We start from the raw sequence: 14,128 nt of genomic DNA, 5'->3' as shown, positions 1-14,128 counted from the left end.
AAATACCCTGTCTGAAGAATTCTTTATTCATGTCATTCTTGACATCACATGCACTGAAAAATAGAGAAGACTAATTTGTGTAACATCAGAATACCTACTTGAATCAGAAAGAATGCATGTAACTCTAAGATTATCTGTGTGGGAAATCACCTGACTATAGGCATCTACTGAATAGAAGCCTTGCTTCAGTGCTGCACTGACACCTCAGTGAATGAACACTACCAGACAAAATGCAAGACTCTTCTTTAGTAGCTGCAGAACAATGCAGCGTGTCCCTTCACCCTCCAAAAGCAAAGGCAAAGGGAAGGGGAGCATTTATTCTTCACTAGGCTGAAGAGGAGCCAGCCCGGTGGGCTGCCTTGCATTTTCTCACTCACCTGCCTTTGCTGAAGAGGGACGAGACAGTTTCTGGCTATAGATGTGTGCAGCACTTTGGAAAGAGGAGAAGGGGCCAATGGTGTAACTGCCTGATCGACAGCGTGGCAGGCCAGCGGGGCTTGGTACATTCTGTGTCCCAGGATGTATGGAGGGAGCGGCATGCTCAGGGACAGGGTTCAGTAAAACTGCTGGCTGGTGAGGCATGCTGGGAACAGTTGGAGGAATCTGAGATAAGGGAGAACGGTGGCCAAGCCCTGGTGAGAGGGCAGAGGTTGTAACAGATGACAAATGGGTGTTGGGAATTTTCTGCGGAAGAGGAGCAGCAGGAGCAGAGAAAGAAGCAGAGGAACAACTGGCATAGACTAATTTAGCCTCTTTTTCTGCTGAGGTGGTAAATCCTATTAAAACAAGAACAAGACAAAACAAAACAAAAACAGATCACTTTAGGAAATATGGACATAGAATCTCTAAAACATAAACATTTTTTTAAACATCAAAATAACCTTATCATGACACAGAAATCATGAAAACTACAAACTTTAATGATTACTCAGCATGAACTTAACTAATTTTTCCTATTGGTGACAACCTGCCCACAAAAGTTTATTTTTAGTTCTAATAGATGCAGTTGGGGCAACCCGCACAAAGCCAAGCAAACATGTTTTATAGATGTTATAGGACAGCAGGACCTGTTTCTGTGAGCAACAGCTAATTTCTATCCCTCTTCTTTTCATCCTTCTAAGAAAAAAGAAAGTAATTTCCCAAGAGAATGGAAAAATTCTTTGGGAGGAAAGTAGATAATGAGCAGTTAAGAGGAAGTTCTCAGGGAAAAGGAAAAACAAAGGAAGGGAATTTCTGTAGCGAAATGTTCCATGCTTTAGAAATATTTACTATCTAATGACTAGTGTTTTCTTTTAAGATTTATTAGAGAGTAGTAAATCTAAGTTTGAAGTCACTCACGAGAGAACTTATCGGAGTGAATTTCTGTTGCCTGTTGCTGTTTGGGCTGCTTTATTTTTGCTTCTTGCATCGTCTCAGGGTGATCTGAAATAAGAAAGAAGGAAACCTCAACTTAGGCTCTTTTCTAATCAAAATTACAATTGGGCTTCCAAAAATGTAACACAGGTACCAATCAATGCCGGGAAACACCGCACATCTCACCACACTTTTCCCATGATGGCCACACTCAGTCTGCTGAATGAACAACCAAATGAAAGAGAGGTTAAAAACACAAAAGCAAAAACCAAGATGTAGCCAGGTATGGTGGTACACACACCTGTAATCCCAGCATTCTGGGAGACAGAGGCAGGAGGATCCCAAGTTTGAGGCTAGTCTGGTCAACTTAGCAACTTACTAAGACCTTGTCCCAAAATAAAAAATAAAAAGAGCTGGAGATGTAGCTCCAAGTGAAGGCTCTGGGCTCAATCCCCAGTGCTGCAAAAAAGATCAAGATGTATTTGTACTAGTTCTCCATAATGAATGTATTTATTACGTACCACAAAAATACACTAATAAAAAAAAAGGTAAAAGAAGAAGAAAACTGATTGTTAGCTATTTCCAACGCTGGTTCCACTCAACTGAACTAGAGGAAGATACGTAAACCGAGGGCAGCCATTCACGGACGGCTACCAAAGTGGGACATGTCTGGAGAGGGGAATAAAGACAATCAGATGCTTTTGCCATGAATTCAGACTGAGAGGTGTAGCGGATCCAGTCAGTTGATGGTGCCCACAGAGCCAAGCAGTCATAATATGTATTTAGCACAGCAGACACAAGACGCAAACCCATGACTTGTGGGCATATCCTGGGTACTAAAATGGCTATGTATCTTGAGGTAAGTACCTCATTTTTACTTAAGACAATATAGTCAATACCAAATCACTCTAGTACATTCCCACTCTAATAAATTACTTTTTGTCTACTATGGACTTTTCCAACAGCGTAGCCGAAAGTAATTATATACTTAGGGAAATACTCCAAAATCCTTGTCAAGGAGGAGATTCATACAAAAACAGGCCATTTTACATATAATCTTTCAGAATCAAAGAATAGAACACGTGAATTCCATCCTGTCCATCACCACCAGCCACAGTAATATTGTCACCACACTTGTTTGTAGGTGTTTGAAATGAGTCCAAATATTACACTATCAAATGTTTCTTTGAGGCCTTCCTACTACTTTAGAGGTATTGTTCTAAGTACAGAGAAGTATAGATCTTTGCAATATAAAGGTAGTCATTCATACACAGACCCTAGAATTTCAAATGACCCATCCGTACAAACAGGTGCTGCAGTGCATACTGTCAGGGCTTTCCCAGTACAACCAGGGCAGAAGTCACTATGTGAATGCGCATGTGGGCCCTACCTTCCCACGTCAGCACACTTTTCTCCATCCCAACCTCACTGTAAGAATTCCTCAGCCTCTCTTCCCCGTATGGTTAGAGGAGCTTTGCAGAGCTTCCACAAACCTTGCAATCACCTACTATTGAGGTTTGTGCTTGGATGTCCCCACAAGCCTCATGCAGTTTCAAATGGGGCTTTTCTGGAGGTACCTGAGTCTAGAGTGTGTCACTGATTCTAGGTGCAACGCTGGATTAAGGGTAGGTGATTGCTGGATCAGTCCACTCACAGCATTAGCAATTCCCTAAGCCCAAAAGACTGGATACAATATAAGGGACAGAAAGAGGCTTGTCTCCCCTTTTCCTTACTTGCTTTTGCTTTCTTCTGCCTCTATGAACTGTTTCTCCTCTTGATGCCCCTCTGCCAAACCACCCCACTTTGGAGCCAGCCGATTATGGACTGAAACCTCTACAAACTGTGAATTAAATAAACCTTTCTCCTTTTAACCTTGGGTGTTGAATTTTTTGTCCCAGCAATGAGAAAAGTAACTAAGACACTTACCCAACTCCATTCCTTGCATAATAAACTTTATGAAGTCAAGGACTATGATGTCCTGGTCACTGTATCACTAGCAATTAACAAGTACTCGGTAAAAATGTATAGCCGGAATGAGTGAATAATATAATGAGGAAAACTTAAAGAACAGGGCTGGGTTTAGAAAGACTGCCAGTAAGACAGCAATTCAATTATACAGTGAGTTAAACAAGCTTTTATCGATTAGCCTATGAACCAAATCAGTTTCTGAAACACTGGACTGGGGGTATAGCTCAGTGGCAGAATGCTTATTTAGCATGTGTGAGGCCTTGGTTCAATTTCCAGCACTGCAAAACAAAATACAAATAAACAAACAAAAAATTAACATGGTTTCTTTGGGAAAATTCATTCCACATTTCAAATGACCAATTGCCCTGCTTATCTCCATATTAATTACAACAGCCTGGATGTTTCTACACAGACTATGATAATGTTAGTAGCAGGGGAGAAGTTTCCATCTTTGAATTTGGTACTTATAAACACTGACAAAACTAGTATGTTGTTACCACCCACACCTTATACTTCGTTCTAGGTTTTAAATAAATCCTAGATTTAAAGTACAGAGCTTTGGGCTGGGGATTTAGCTCAGCGGCAAAGCGCCTGCATGGCAAGCGCAAGGTCATGAGTTTGGTTCCTGGTACCAGAGAAAAACAAAACAAAAAAAACCACCACCACCCCCCCCCAAAAATAAAGTACAGAGCTTTATTTACAACAAAATGTTACTGCCATTTTTTGATCACAATGACTTTAAGTTGATAGTTGGTCCACATTCAATTACAAAATCTCTGATCACAGTGTTCTCTTGCAGTGAGAACATTCCATGTATCCCAGTGTCTACAGCAAGCAATGACATCTGGGGCTTGGTACCAAGTGTGTTGGACATCTCACCAGGTATAGAACAGTTCCACCTAACAAGGAACACTCTTACTCAAAATATCGAAGGTCCTGAGAGGTCTTACGTGACAAGAGTGAGAAATAGTCACTAGGACAGGCAGAAAAGTAGAGACTGAGCACAAACTTTGAATCAGCCAGACCAGGAATGACGGTTGCATCCTTGTGTGACCATGGTGAAGAGTGACCATGGTGAAGAGTGACCTGTACAAGCTACTTAGTTCATTGTCTCCAGCAGATAATAAGGGAAGTGTTCACTAAATAGTAGGTATTAATAGCTTTTCTTGAACAGCTCTCTGTTATTAATTGTCATGGGAAAAAGATCATGCACCCCTTCTGCATTTAGGACAAAAAGTACTATCATTTCCCTTCCCAGCCCACACTGTGAAGTTTCACCACCTTGGAGACTACCAGTGCTCAGCCAGTACACTATTCCTGTTTTGTTTTGTTTAGAGACAGGATTTCATGATGTAGTGCAGGCTGGTTTTGAACTCATTTATGCAACCCAGGCTGGCCTTGAATGCACAGCAATTCTCCTGCTTCAGCCTCCTGAATGCTGGAACTATAGGAATACACTACCATGCCAAGCTCAGCACATTATTCTTCTCTTCTCTGGACTTGTCATTTTTTCACTTGTTATTATTTTTCACTAATGGATTGGCATACTTACCACCTTTTGCCCCATTATCAGAAAAAGTATGGCTGTGCTTGGAACTTTTAGAGTGAGTCCCCAAGAAGACACTTGCAGATTTGTTTTTTTGAGTATAAAAAGTCAGTACTTCCTCCAGCTCAGCTTCACTGAAATGAGGAGAAAAACTATGGTCAGCACGGGAAGCTGTTCTGGAAAATCTTCCACTAGGTTTTATTATGGAAATAGAGTAAGTGGGAGAATGGAAAACTGAGAGGCACTCTTCATTAACAGACTGTTAAAAAGAAAATTATAAATGAAAGCAGGCTAGAAAAGGTAAAGCATGATAAGGTTTTCATTCATCTCATGAGGAATTTTCTAGATCTGCATTACCCACTATGACAGCCATTAGTCATATGAGAGTATTCAAATTTATATAGTAACATTAAATAAAATGGAAGATTTTCCTGAGCTAAAGTAGACACCATTCAAGCGCTCAGTAGTCACCCACAGAAAGTTCTGATCAGCCATGTTCTTGGTTTAGCTACCAAACTATCAACTGTGGCCAAACCTGCAAAGCGTCCTCTTTCTGTATGATACCCAGCTAAGAGTTTCATACATACTACAAAAAACTTGTGAAAAAGACCATGCATAGTCCACAGGGTCTGAATTATTTATTATCTGCTCCTTTCCGATTTGCCTACCTACCCTAGCTCCAGACAACTCAAGTGCTTGACTAAAGAAGTCACTTGTCATTTTCATCGCTTATGTCAGAAAAAAGAGACCCACCAATGTGACCACAGAAGACTTTCTGACCCATTTAGGAGACTAAAGTAGATGGTCTCTGAGGTCACTTCACATTATTGAAATTCTGTGTTATTTATGAACATTTACAAAATGGAAAATATATGAAATAGATGAGAGTCTAAGGAATCCCACCAGGATACACATCATGCATGCATTGTTATATGTGTATCTGCTTCTTTATGTTTTTTTCCTTTTCTTTCTCTTGAAGGTTGGCCATATTCCAAATAGCTGACCTTCAAATAAGAGCAGCATGCCGACATTATTACAAAGAACCTATATCCATCCTCAGAACACACACTAAAGAGAACCTACAGAACCACCTCAAGGAGTCTCCAACTGAATCACAAGGTCTCCAAAGCAGCTAAGTGATGCAAGGCAAGAATTTCACATAACTGCCACAGATCTAAAGCCAAGGCTACAAAAGGGGCAGCCACCTCTGCCTGGCACTGTGCTTTCTTTGGCTCTTCTTACAACACTGAAAGGCAAAGGAGACAACTGGTCAAAATGCAGGTTGTTCTATACCTGTCTTATATTCTGCCTACTTTGTCATTTATGGCTTCCTGCCCAGCCTTTACAGCCATTTGAATTTGCCAGCCCTGACAAAGGTATCCATGTCCTTGCCCTAACTTAATCCAAGAAGAACTGATACTAACAAATATGTCTCAGCAATCAATACTAAATCCAAAATCAACAATTAATACAATCCAATGAATTTTATCTCTAAATCTTTATTAGTCAATAACTTATATAGTACATAGGATTAATTTTTTAGTGTCCAGTTAAGCCTGCTAGGTAGATAAACATCACTTTTTTCAAAGTTGTTTTTTTTAAATCGCTTTTTGACAATCTCTAGGAGGAACTAGAAATTAGAGTTATTTTCTGGATATAATCTAGATTTGTTTTCTTTTTCTAATTTTATAATGTTGATGTGAGAAACTGTTTCTTGCTTTGTTTCTATACCTGCTTTATGAGTCATATTACTCAAGACCCAAGAATGTCCACAACAGCACTATACAATTATGGAAATTCTATAAAATGATGTATCTGCTTGCTGTATGTTCAAGATCATGATGCTGAGGCTACAGCAAAGTTGTACAAGGTATTAAAAATTTATACAATACTAATTAAAAAACCACCACTTTATTTAACTTCACAAATAACAGAGAGTTGTTTTTTTCCCACTGTGAATTTGATTACTGAAACCTAACTAACAGGGTTTAAAGTTGCTTTATCCCTTTTTTTTAGAAGTTTTATATAACCCTCTAATTTAAAAAGGTCCTCCAGTACAAAGTCTTACAAAATTTTAAATTAAGTGCCTTTGGAAAATTTTAAATTAAGTGCTCTTTTCCTTTGGAAATACAATGTCAATGGACAAAATGACCGAGCCATCTTGTATCAAGATAGGGACCTGGATGCTGAGATTTCCAATTCCTGAACATTAACTCTAAGGATGAAGAACTTGTTCTATTTTATATAAATGAGGCGTAACCCTCACGGTGTTGAGAGACTGCCAATTCCTCAACCCACTCAATGTAGGCAAAATTTGGTCATCTCCACAGCATCAGTAGGTCAGGAATAAATTCAGATCCAGTAAACACTAAGAAGCTTCTAACTTTAAATTTCCAAGGCTCTCTCAGTCCTTTGGTGTGTACTTTGAAGACTGTCTAGAGCTACAGCCCAGACACCCAGCAGCAGTGTTTTGATAACTGAAGCCATGACAACAGCAACACAACTGGCTGAGATATGGAAAGGCCAAGCCTATGAAACTTTTTCTCCTTTTGAGAGTGATTTCATTCATATCCATGTGCTGAAAACAAGAGGAAGCTGGGTATTCAATGAGCAGCACGGGAGATAGAGTCAGACGGTTTCTACTGATCAAGAGTGTCTTCTACCTTGCTTGTCTGATGAACTTCTGAAAGTTTTCTGCATTCACCCCATCTTCTTCTTCCTCTTCAAGTTTCTTCTTGGATCTCTTTTCAGCCATTTGTTCTGTTTCCTATCCAAAGCCCAACCCCAGAGAAAAACAAGATGAAACTGACTCCTGATAAATGCACACTTCATAATTTGTTTTCACTACTCTAGCATTAAGTGGTCCTTGTTGTAATGACATTTAATTCTCCACGTACTTTTGCCACCTGTAAACTTAACATATTACTTCTGGTCATAATTTTGTGAGATGTTTTGAAATTTCCAAGTAACAGTTACAGAGTAAATGTAAATTTTAATCATGTTTTTACTATCCATTTACACAGCCCATTGAGAAAAGAGCTTTTTATAGTAAGTAGCTTAGTAACAACTGTGATCACACATGTAGCTTTAACAGTCACACAGTATTTTGTTGCATTTAGAAGAAGAAAAAAATAGGTCTTGAAAGATTCTCCTCTCTTACCAGCTTCCAAATTTAACAAATTCTTACTTATGTAAGACATAACAGATTCTCAACAGATCTGGAGCACATCATGGGTGTGGGTTTGATGTGTTGGTATTCTATTAACTACTCCATGCAACTTGTGCAAGCCATTTAAATTTCGAGGCTTCAGCTTTTTCTACTGCAAACTAAGCATACTTTTCACCTCCCAAAATAATATTTTCAATGTACTCTGAAACTCTTAGATACAAGATACTTTGCAAAAATTCTCATTAAACAGTGTATTTCCTGCGCTTGACTGTAAAATAATGCCTTTGTACAAAATGTTTCAGAAAAGAAAGTCTAAGTCACTGAAAAAAGATTATGTCACCATCGTAAATTCACAGTTCAAATTCTCTCTCAAATGGTCATCTCACCACTGTCTACAAATAAAACAATAGAGAAGCAGGTAGACCAGAAACTCAAAAGGAATACTATGTCTTTTGATAAGAGTTAACTATGAGCTGGAGGGAGGCTGAGGTAGGAGGAGCATTATAAGTTTGAGACCATCCTCGGCTACACAATGAGTTCAAGGCCAGACTGCATTACATAGCAAGACCCTGTTTCTCACACACACACACACACACACACAAAAAAAAAAAAAAAAAAAAAAAAAAAGAGTTAACTATGGCAACTGGGCCTGTAGAAGCAATAAGTAGTTTCACAGCCCAGTGGGCTGAGGTATGAGGTCCCACTCCCTCTAACAACAACGTGCCACAGATGATGCTGCTAGGAAAAGGAAGCTGCACATAGGTATCTACCCTGTTTCCACCAGTGTAGTGCAATTCAACACATGAGATGACCAGGTGAATGACTAACCTTGTTGTACACAATGATAAAGTCACCTAGTTGGTGGGCAAGGATTCTTCTGCGTTCTAGGAGAGCTAACCGTCGACTGGGTAGCACCATTCTCAGTGAATGCTGGAGGTTACTTGACGCTCTCTTGAGGAAACGAACTACCAGCTCCTATAAATTAAAGAGTGACAAAGGAAAGCAAATGGATTGTGCTTAGCATCAGAAGACAAACTACAATAGTATTAAACAGATGTAAGAAGAGGTGTATTATATATTCAGACAAACAAAACCCAAAGCAAACATGTTAGGTATAAGAACAATATAGAATGATAAAACAAAAGACTCTCATTCTCAAAAGCTGACAATAAGAAAATTAAAAGATGGTAATCAAAAAATAAAATCAAATATGTATGCAAGTAACTATGTAATAACGTCACAGTTATAAAACTACCATGCTACATATGCAAATGGTACTACCACCATTCAAAGAGCAGGTATGGCTTTAAAAAGATAATCATTTATAGTGATTTATGGAAGGGAGCATTCAAATGCAGGTAGAAACTAAAAGCCTGAGAACCAATGCAATCATCAAAGATGAGAAGGCAGAAAAAGAACACAGGAATATCCATACGTACAGATATTCTCTGCACCACCCACCTCTGACCCCACCTGGGCCACCTGTAGCTCTGACCACCTGCTGGTGTATGACCTGAGGCAGAATGAGTGCCCGTCCCAGGAGGCCATGGCCCTCCTGACCACACTTTACAAAGAGTAGAGAGAAGAATCCGGAAAAAACAGGGTAGAAATATTAGAAATATAAAGAAATCCCCTGGAGAAAACAATGCCATGGAGACCAAGAAGGAAAGGATCCCATCCATGCCAAAGGCTTCCATCAAGTTGGAGGTGGAAAGGATCCCAACCAAGACTAGGCCCTGGATCTGGCCAATCAGGAATGCTCTCAAGAGGACACTTTCAGTAAAGAGAGCAGAAGGAAGACATGAAGAAATTCATGGGCAACAAAGAATACATATAAACAGTAGAAACTACTGATTTAAAAAGCTGAATGATAAGGCCAGATGTAATGGTGTGTGCCTGTAATCCCAGCACTCTGGAAAACTGTTGCAAGAGGATTGAAAGTTTGAGCCCAGCCTGGGCAAGTTAACAATTTAGCAATGCCCTGTATCAATAGTAAAATAAAATTTTTAAAAAGGCCCAGGGATATAGCTCAGTGCAAAGGGTTCAATCCTTAGTATAGGACCCGCCAAGAAAGGCCTGTTTCAGTATTTCAAAAGTAATGACCTTTCTTCACCTGCTCAAGGTTAAAGAAGCTTTTAAGAGTTAGATGTCGGCAAGGAGGGCACCATTTAATGGGAAGTCTTTAAGGAAAAGGAAGTATATATCTCATTTATATAGAAGGAAAGAATTTTGCAATCTGAAAAGATACCATCAGGTTATATTTATAAGCATCACAAATGCGTCAGACAGATTTTGTAGCACTAACGGCCTTAAAAAGATTGTTGCTCACACTCAGTGGCACAAGCGTCTGCCTGGCGAGTGCAAGGTCCTGAGTTTGATTCCTGGTACCACACACACACACACACACAAAATACATAAATAAAAGACTGCTGCTCCATAAACGCAAAACAATTACTTTCAAAGGATAGATCCTGGGAGCTTCTGTTGATGTTATGAGAGAAAAAACCTCTAATTCCAAGGAAGGGCATTCTATATCTACCTTCCTCACAAGCAAATTTACTGGGTCAGGGATTGCTCTCTAGATGTATTTTCAAGAAAGAAGCCAAAGAAGTGGTATTAAAATTTTGCAGTGATGATCCCATGTATTCTTATAAAGAGCCCTATAGGAATCCTGTATACATTCTAAGCTAGCATTTGCAGTGTTATTCTCTCTCTCTCTCTCTCTTTTTTTTTGTTCTGGTAATCGAACTCAGGGCCTTGCACTTGCCAGGCATATGCTGTGCCAGTAAGCTATATACCCAGCCCATGTACTGGTTATTCTCTTTTAAGCTATTATTTTCCTTCTTGAATTTGATTTTGTTTCACTGTCCTTTGGAGCCAATGTAGTCCAGCATAAAGAGAACAGACTCAAAACCAGAGTGTTGGATTTCCTAGTTTTACTCTGTCTTTACTGTAGAGTGGTTTAAGCTGCTATATTAAAACATAATTTTTTCACAGCGAAGCAGACAAACTGACTCTCAAAAAGGCAGTCTCAATTTTCCACTTGGAAAGAGCAGAGCTAACATTTTCCACTGATGGTTGAAGGATTATTCACAACACACAAAGTTTTATCTCTGAGTTGTATCGCCTACATTAAATTCACAAGTTGTTTTCTGGGATAACCAACATGTTTTTGTAAGTTCACTCACATACAGTCTTGCCTTTCATGTGTTGGGCACTAAAAATGAGAGTAGGGCTACCACCGAGTGGCATAAAGGTGCATCTTTCTCAGACTTAAAGGTCTCTCTCATTTTGGTGGAAGATCCTTGTTAAAGAGACTATGTAAGGGCTTTTGCTTCTGTAAGCTCGGTCCCTACTGAAGAGCTTAAAGATCTCTGTCATTGTGATCTAAAACAGAAAAGCCTTTCTGCAAATAACCGATATATGGTTAAAATGATCATACAAGTTTGATTCCAGTAATGTAAGAATTTCATAAAGATATCATAGTAGCTGGGCATGGTGGTACACGCCTGTAATCCCAGCACTCAGGAGGCTGAGGCAGGAGATCATTGCAAGTTTGAGACCAGCCTCGGCTACAAAGTGAGCTCAAGGCCAGGCTGAACTGCATAGCAAGACTCTGTCTCAAAAAGATAAAAGAAAAGAAAAGAAAAGAAAAGAAAAGAAAAGAAAAGAAAAGAAAAGAAAAGAAAAGAAAAAAAGAAAGAAAGAAAGAAAGAAAGAAAGAAAGAAAGAAAGAGAAAAAGTTATCATAGTAAAGAAAACAAATGCTAAATTGGAGGATTATGAAATATAACACTTGTGAAAGGGCCTATGACAAGGTTTTGACCTTGAAATAGCTAATGTGACTTGTCAGGAGAGAAATAAACACCCATGCCATGCAGAAACAAAGAAAGAACAAGTAGTGTCCAACTGCAACATGTAGGTTCAAGTTCCAGTTTACCGTATACAACCTGTGGAACACCAGAACTAGCTTTCCTCCATCTGTTTCACTGTGAAAGAGGGATAATGATTCCAATCTTAGTTAAAATGTGAGGTGGCTTAAGAAAGGGCTTCAAGGGGCTGGGGATTTAGCTCAATGGCACAGCACCTGCCTGGCAAGCGCAAGGTCGTGAGTTCGATTCCCGGAACAGGAAAAAAAAAAACAAAAAACAAACAAAAAGAAAGGGCTTCAAATTATTATCCTTCTGGAAGGCTTTGCACAGGGTTCAGCATCTGCTGAGTAATCACTTTCCATTTCAGGGTGAAATAAACTGATGTCCTCCCTTCGTGGTATAACAAACATGGCTCCAGATCAAAGATTTCCTTTACATCACATTAAAGTAAGAGAAATCTAGAAACTTTACTATGAAGTAATTCTTTTACCGGAGGAATATACTGCTTTTTACCAGAAAAGCGGAGAGAAAAGAGAGAGAAAGGAAAAGTCAAAGGCCTCACCATCTGTTCATCCTCTTTGGCAGCCCAACTGGCACTGAACGTCTGACCTCCACTGTCTTTCGTCAGGCGAGTTTGAACATGCTGGAGATAGGCAGAGAATGCTATTCGAGCCTGCACTTTGCTGTAGAAATCCAAAAAAAATACCATTATAAGACAGCACGGTGAGCCTACCAAATATGTATCTGCCTTTCTCAAAGTGGCCTTTCAGGATTCTCCTATTAGGATGGCTAAAGAATATGAAGCCTATCATATATTCACTGAATAAAGAACCATTTCAAATAGCACATGAGGTTAAAAATTCTTTTTCTTTTATTGAAAGAATCGAGGGTGGAGAGTCTCATTTATTTTCTCATTATTAGCACAGGAAAAAAGCAAGAATAGAAACTCATCATATTATCTCTTTGAACTTTTTTAACAACCTTCTCGCAAGAATGGACAGAAGGACTGAGTCTTTATAAGAACTTTTGTAGTAATGAGGAGAGGTTTCTGGATTGAAGGCCTTGAAGGACATACTTATCAGATAATACAAAAGTACTGGTTTTGCTATGGCAACTATTATTTCTAGTGTGCAAAAGCCTCCAAAGCAGGAAATAGATAAATCCTACAAAGGAACTTTTGAGACCAAATTTTAAGGTCATGCTTTTCTCAACTACATGGCGGGAGTGGCAGGGGCCCAGGACAAATGAATGAGGTCCAACAGAGTTTGGCAGAGATGAACAGACTGGCTAGGACGAGCCCAGATGTTCAGTCAGAAAAAGAAATCTTTACGCCTGGTGGGAAGTACTGCAGCAGTATCACTGAAGAATGCAGCTACCTTCTGCCTGATGGCCTAGTTTGCAAACAAACAGATCTGATCAATCTATAGTTTGAACATCAGAGGTACCAGAGAGATGTTGATGATTTTCACTTTAGCTGCTCATTGTGGCAGATCTGTTTTCTCTCAGGCAAGATTTGGTTACTTCAGCTGATCGGCCTTCTGACACTGTAGCCAAAATTACATCAGCAAAGATTAGGGCCCAACACAAACTTTGTTTACAATCTTCACACATGCAATCATTGAATACTTTCTACTTACTGTTCCCTCAAGATTTGGACAAAGGATTTGTTCAGGGAAAACTGGAAATCCTGAGAGAGTTCAGGTCTAGATTCTCTGCTAGGGTGAGGAGGTCATTTGCTCGTGAGTTCCATGCATAATAGCTTCGGAACATGAACTATAAATAAGGCCAGATCTTTGTTACTAACAGGGATGGTTTATGGGGGCATCAGAATATGAATTTATATTTCCAAATGTTAACAAAGACAATTATTTCTTGTTTACCTGGGGAGTGCACACTACTTTCACCTCCACTGTTTACACAAGCTTAATTGTCACAACTGATTTTCAAGTCCAAGTAAAAATTCTTCACTTCGGTCAACAAATTCACATGCACTATAATGAGCAGGAAATAGCATGCTTTAGACAGCTCCAAGTGTGGCAGAATATTCAACTGCATGGATTGGTCCCCTTACACTGAAACGTGAAGGTCTTTTGGATACAGGAATTACTGCACCTGAGTTGAGATTTCCAGTCACTGTTTTGTGGCAAATCAAATGTAAAAGTACTGAGTTTTTCATTGCTATAAACCTTAATAAAGAGATCCCTGGGATGTTAATTCTGA

At 39.3% G+C, this 14,128-nt stretch overlaps 1 protein-coding gene across 9 annotated transcripts in view; it reads right to left on the bottom strand.

The window, feature by feature from the left end:
- The window catches only part of Ttll5 (tubulin tyrosine ligase-like family member 5), a gene marked incomplete at its 3' end in the record, with an annotated part of 241,514 nt that overhangs the window by 108,303 nt on the left and 119,083 nt on the right, over window positions 1-14,128 (bottom strand). For 6 of the 9 annotated variants that reach the window (XM_013510126.1, XM_005414950.2, XM_005414953.2 and 3 more), the window contains 6 exon segments: window positions 378-776; window positions 1,339-1,422; window positions 4,874-5,001; window positions 7,531-7,634; window positions 8,865-9,011; window positions 12,471-12,591. In XM_013510126.1, coding sequence (XP_013365580.1) covers window positions 378-776; window positions 1,339-1,422; window positions 4,874-5,001; window positions 7,531-7,634; window positions 8,865-9,011; window positions 12,471-12,591 — 983 coding nt within the window. 9 annotated transcript variants of the gene reach the window in all.

Source organism: Chinchilla lanigera, unplaced genomic scaffold, assembly GCF_000276665.1.
Source record: "Chinchilla lanigera isolate Chin_1 unplaced genomic scaffold, ChiLan1.0 scaffold00211, whole genome shotgun sequence".
Lineage (NCBI taxonomy): Eukaryota > Metazoa > Chordata > Mammalia > Rodentia > Chinchillidae > Chinchilla > Chinchilla lanigera.
The sequence above is the reverse complement of the archived record's forward strand: the minus strand, read 5'-3'. Positions and strand labels throughout refer to the sequence as shown.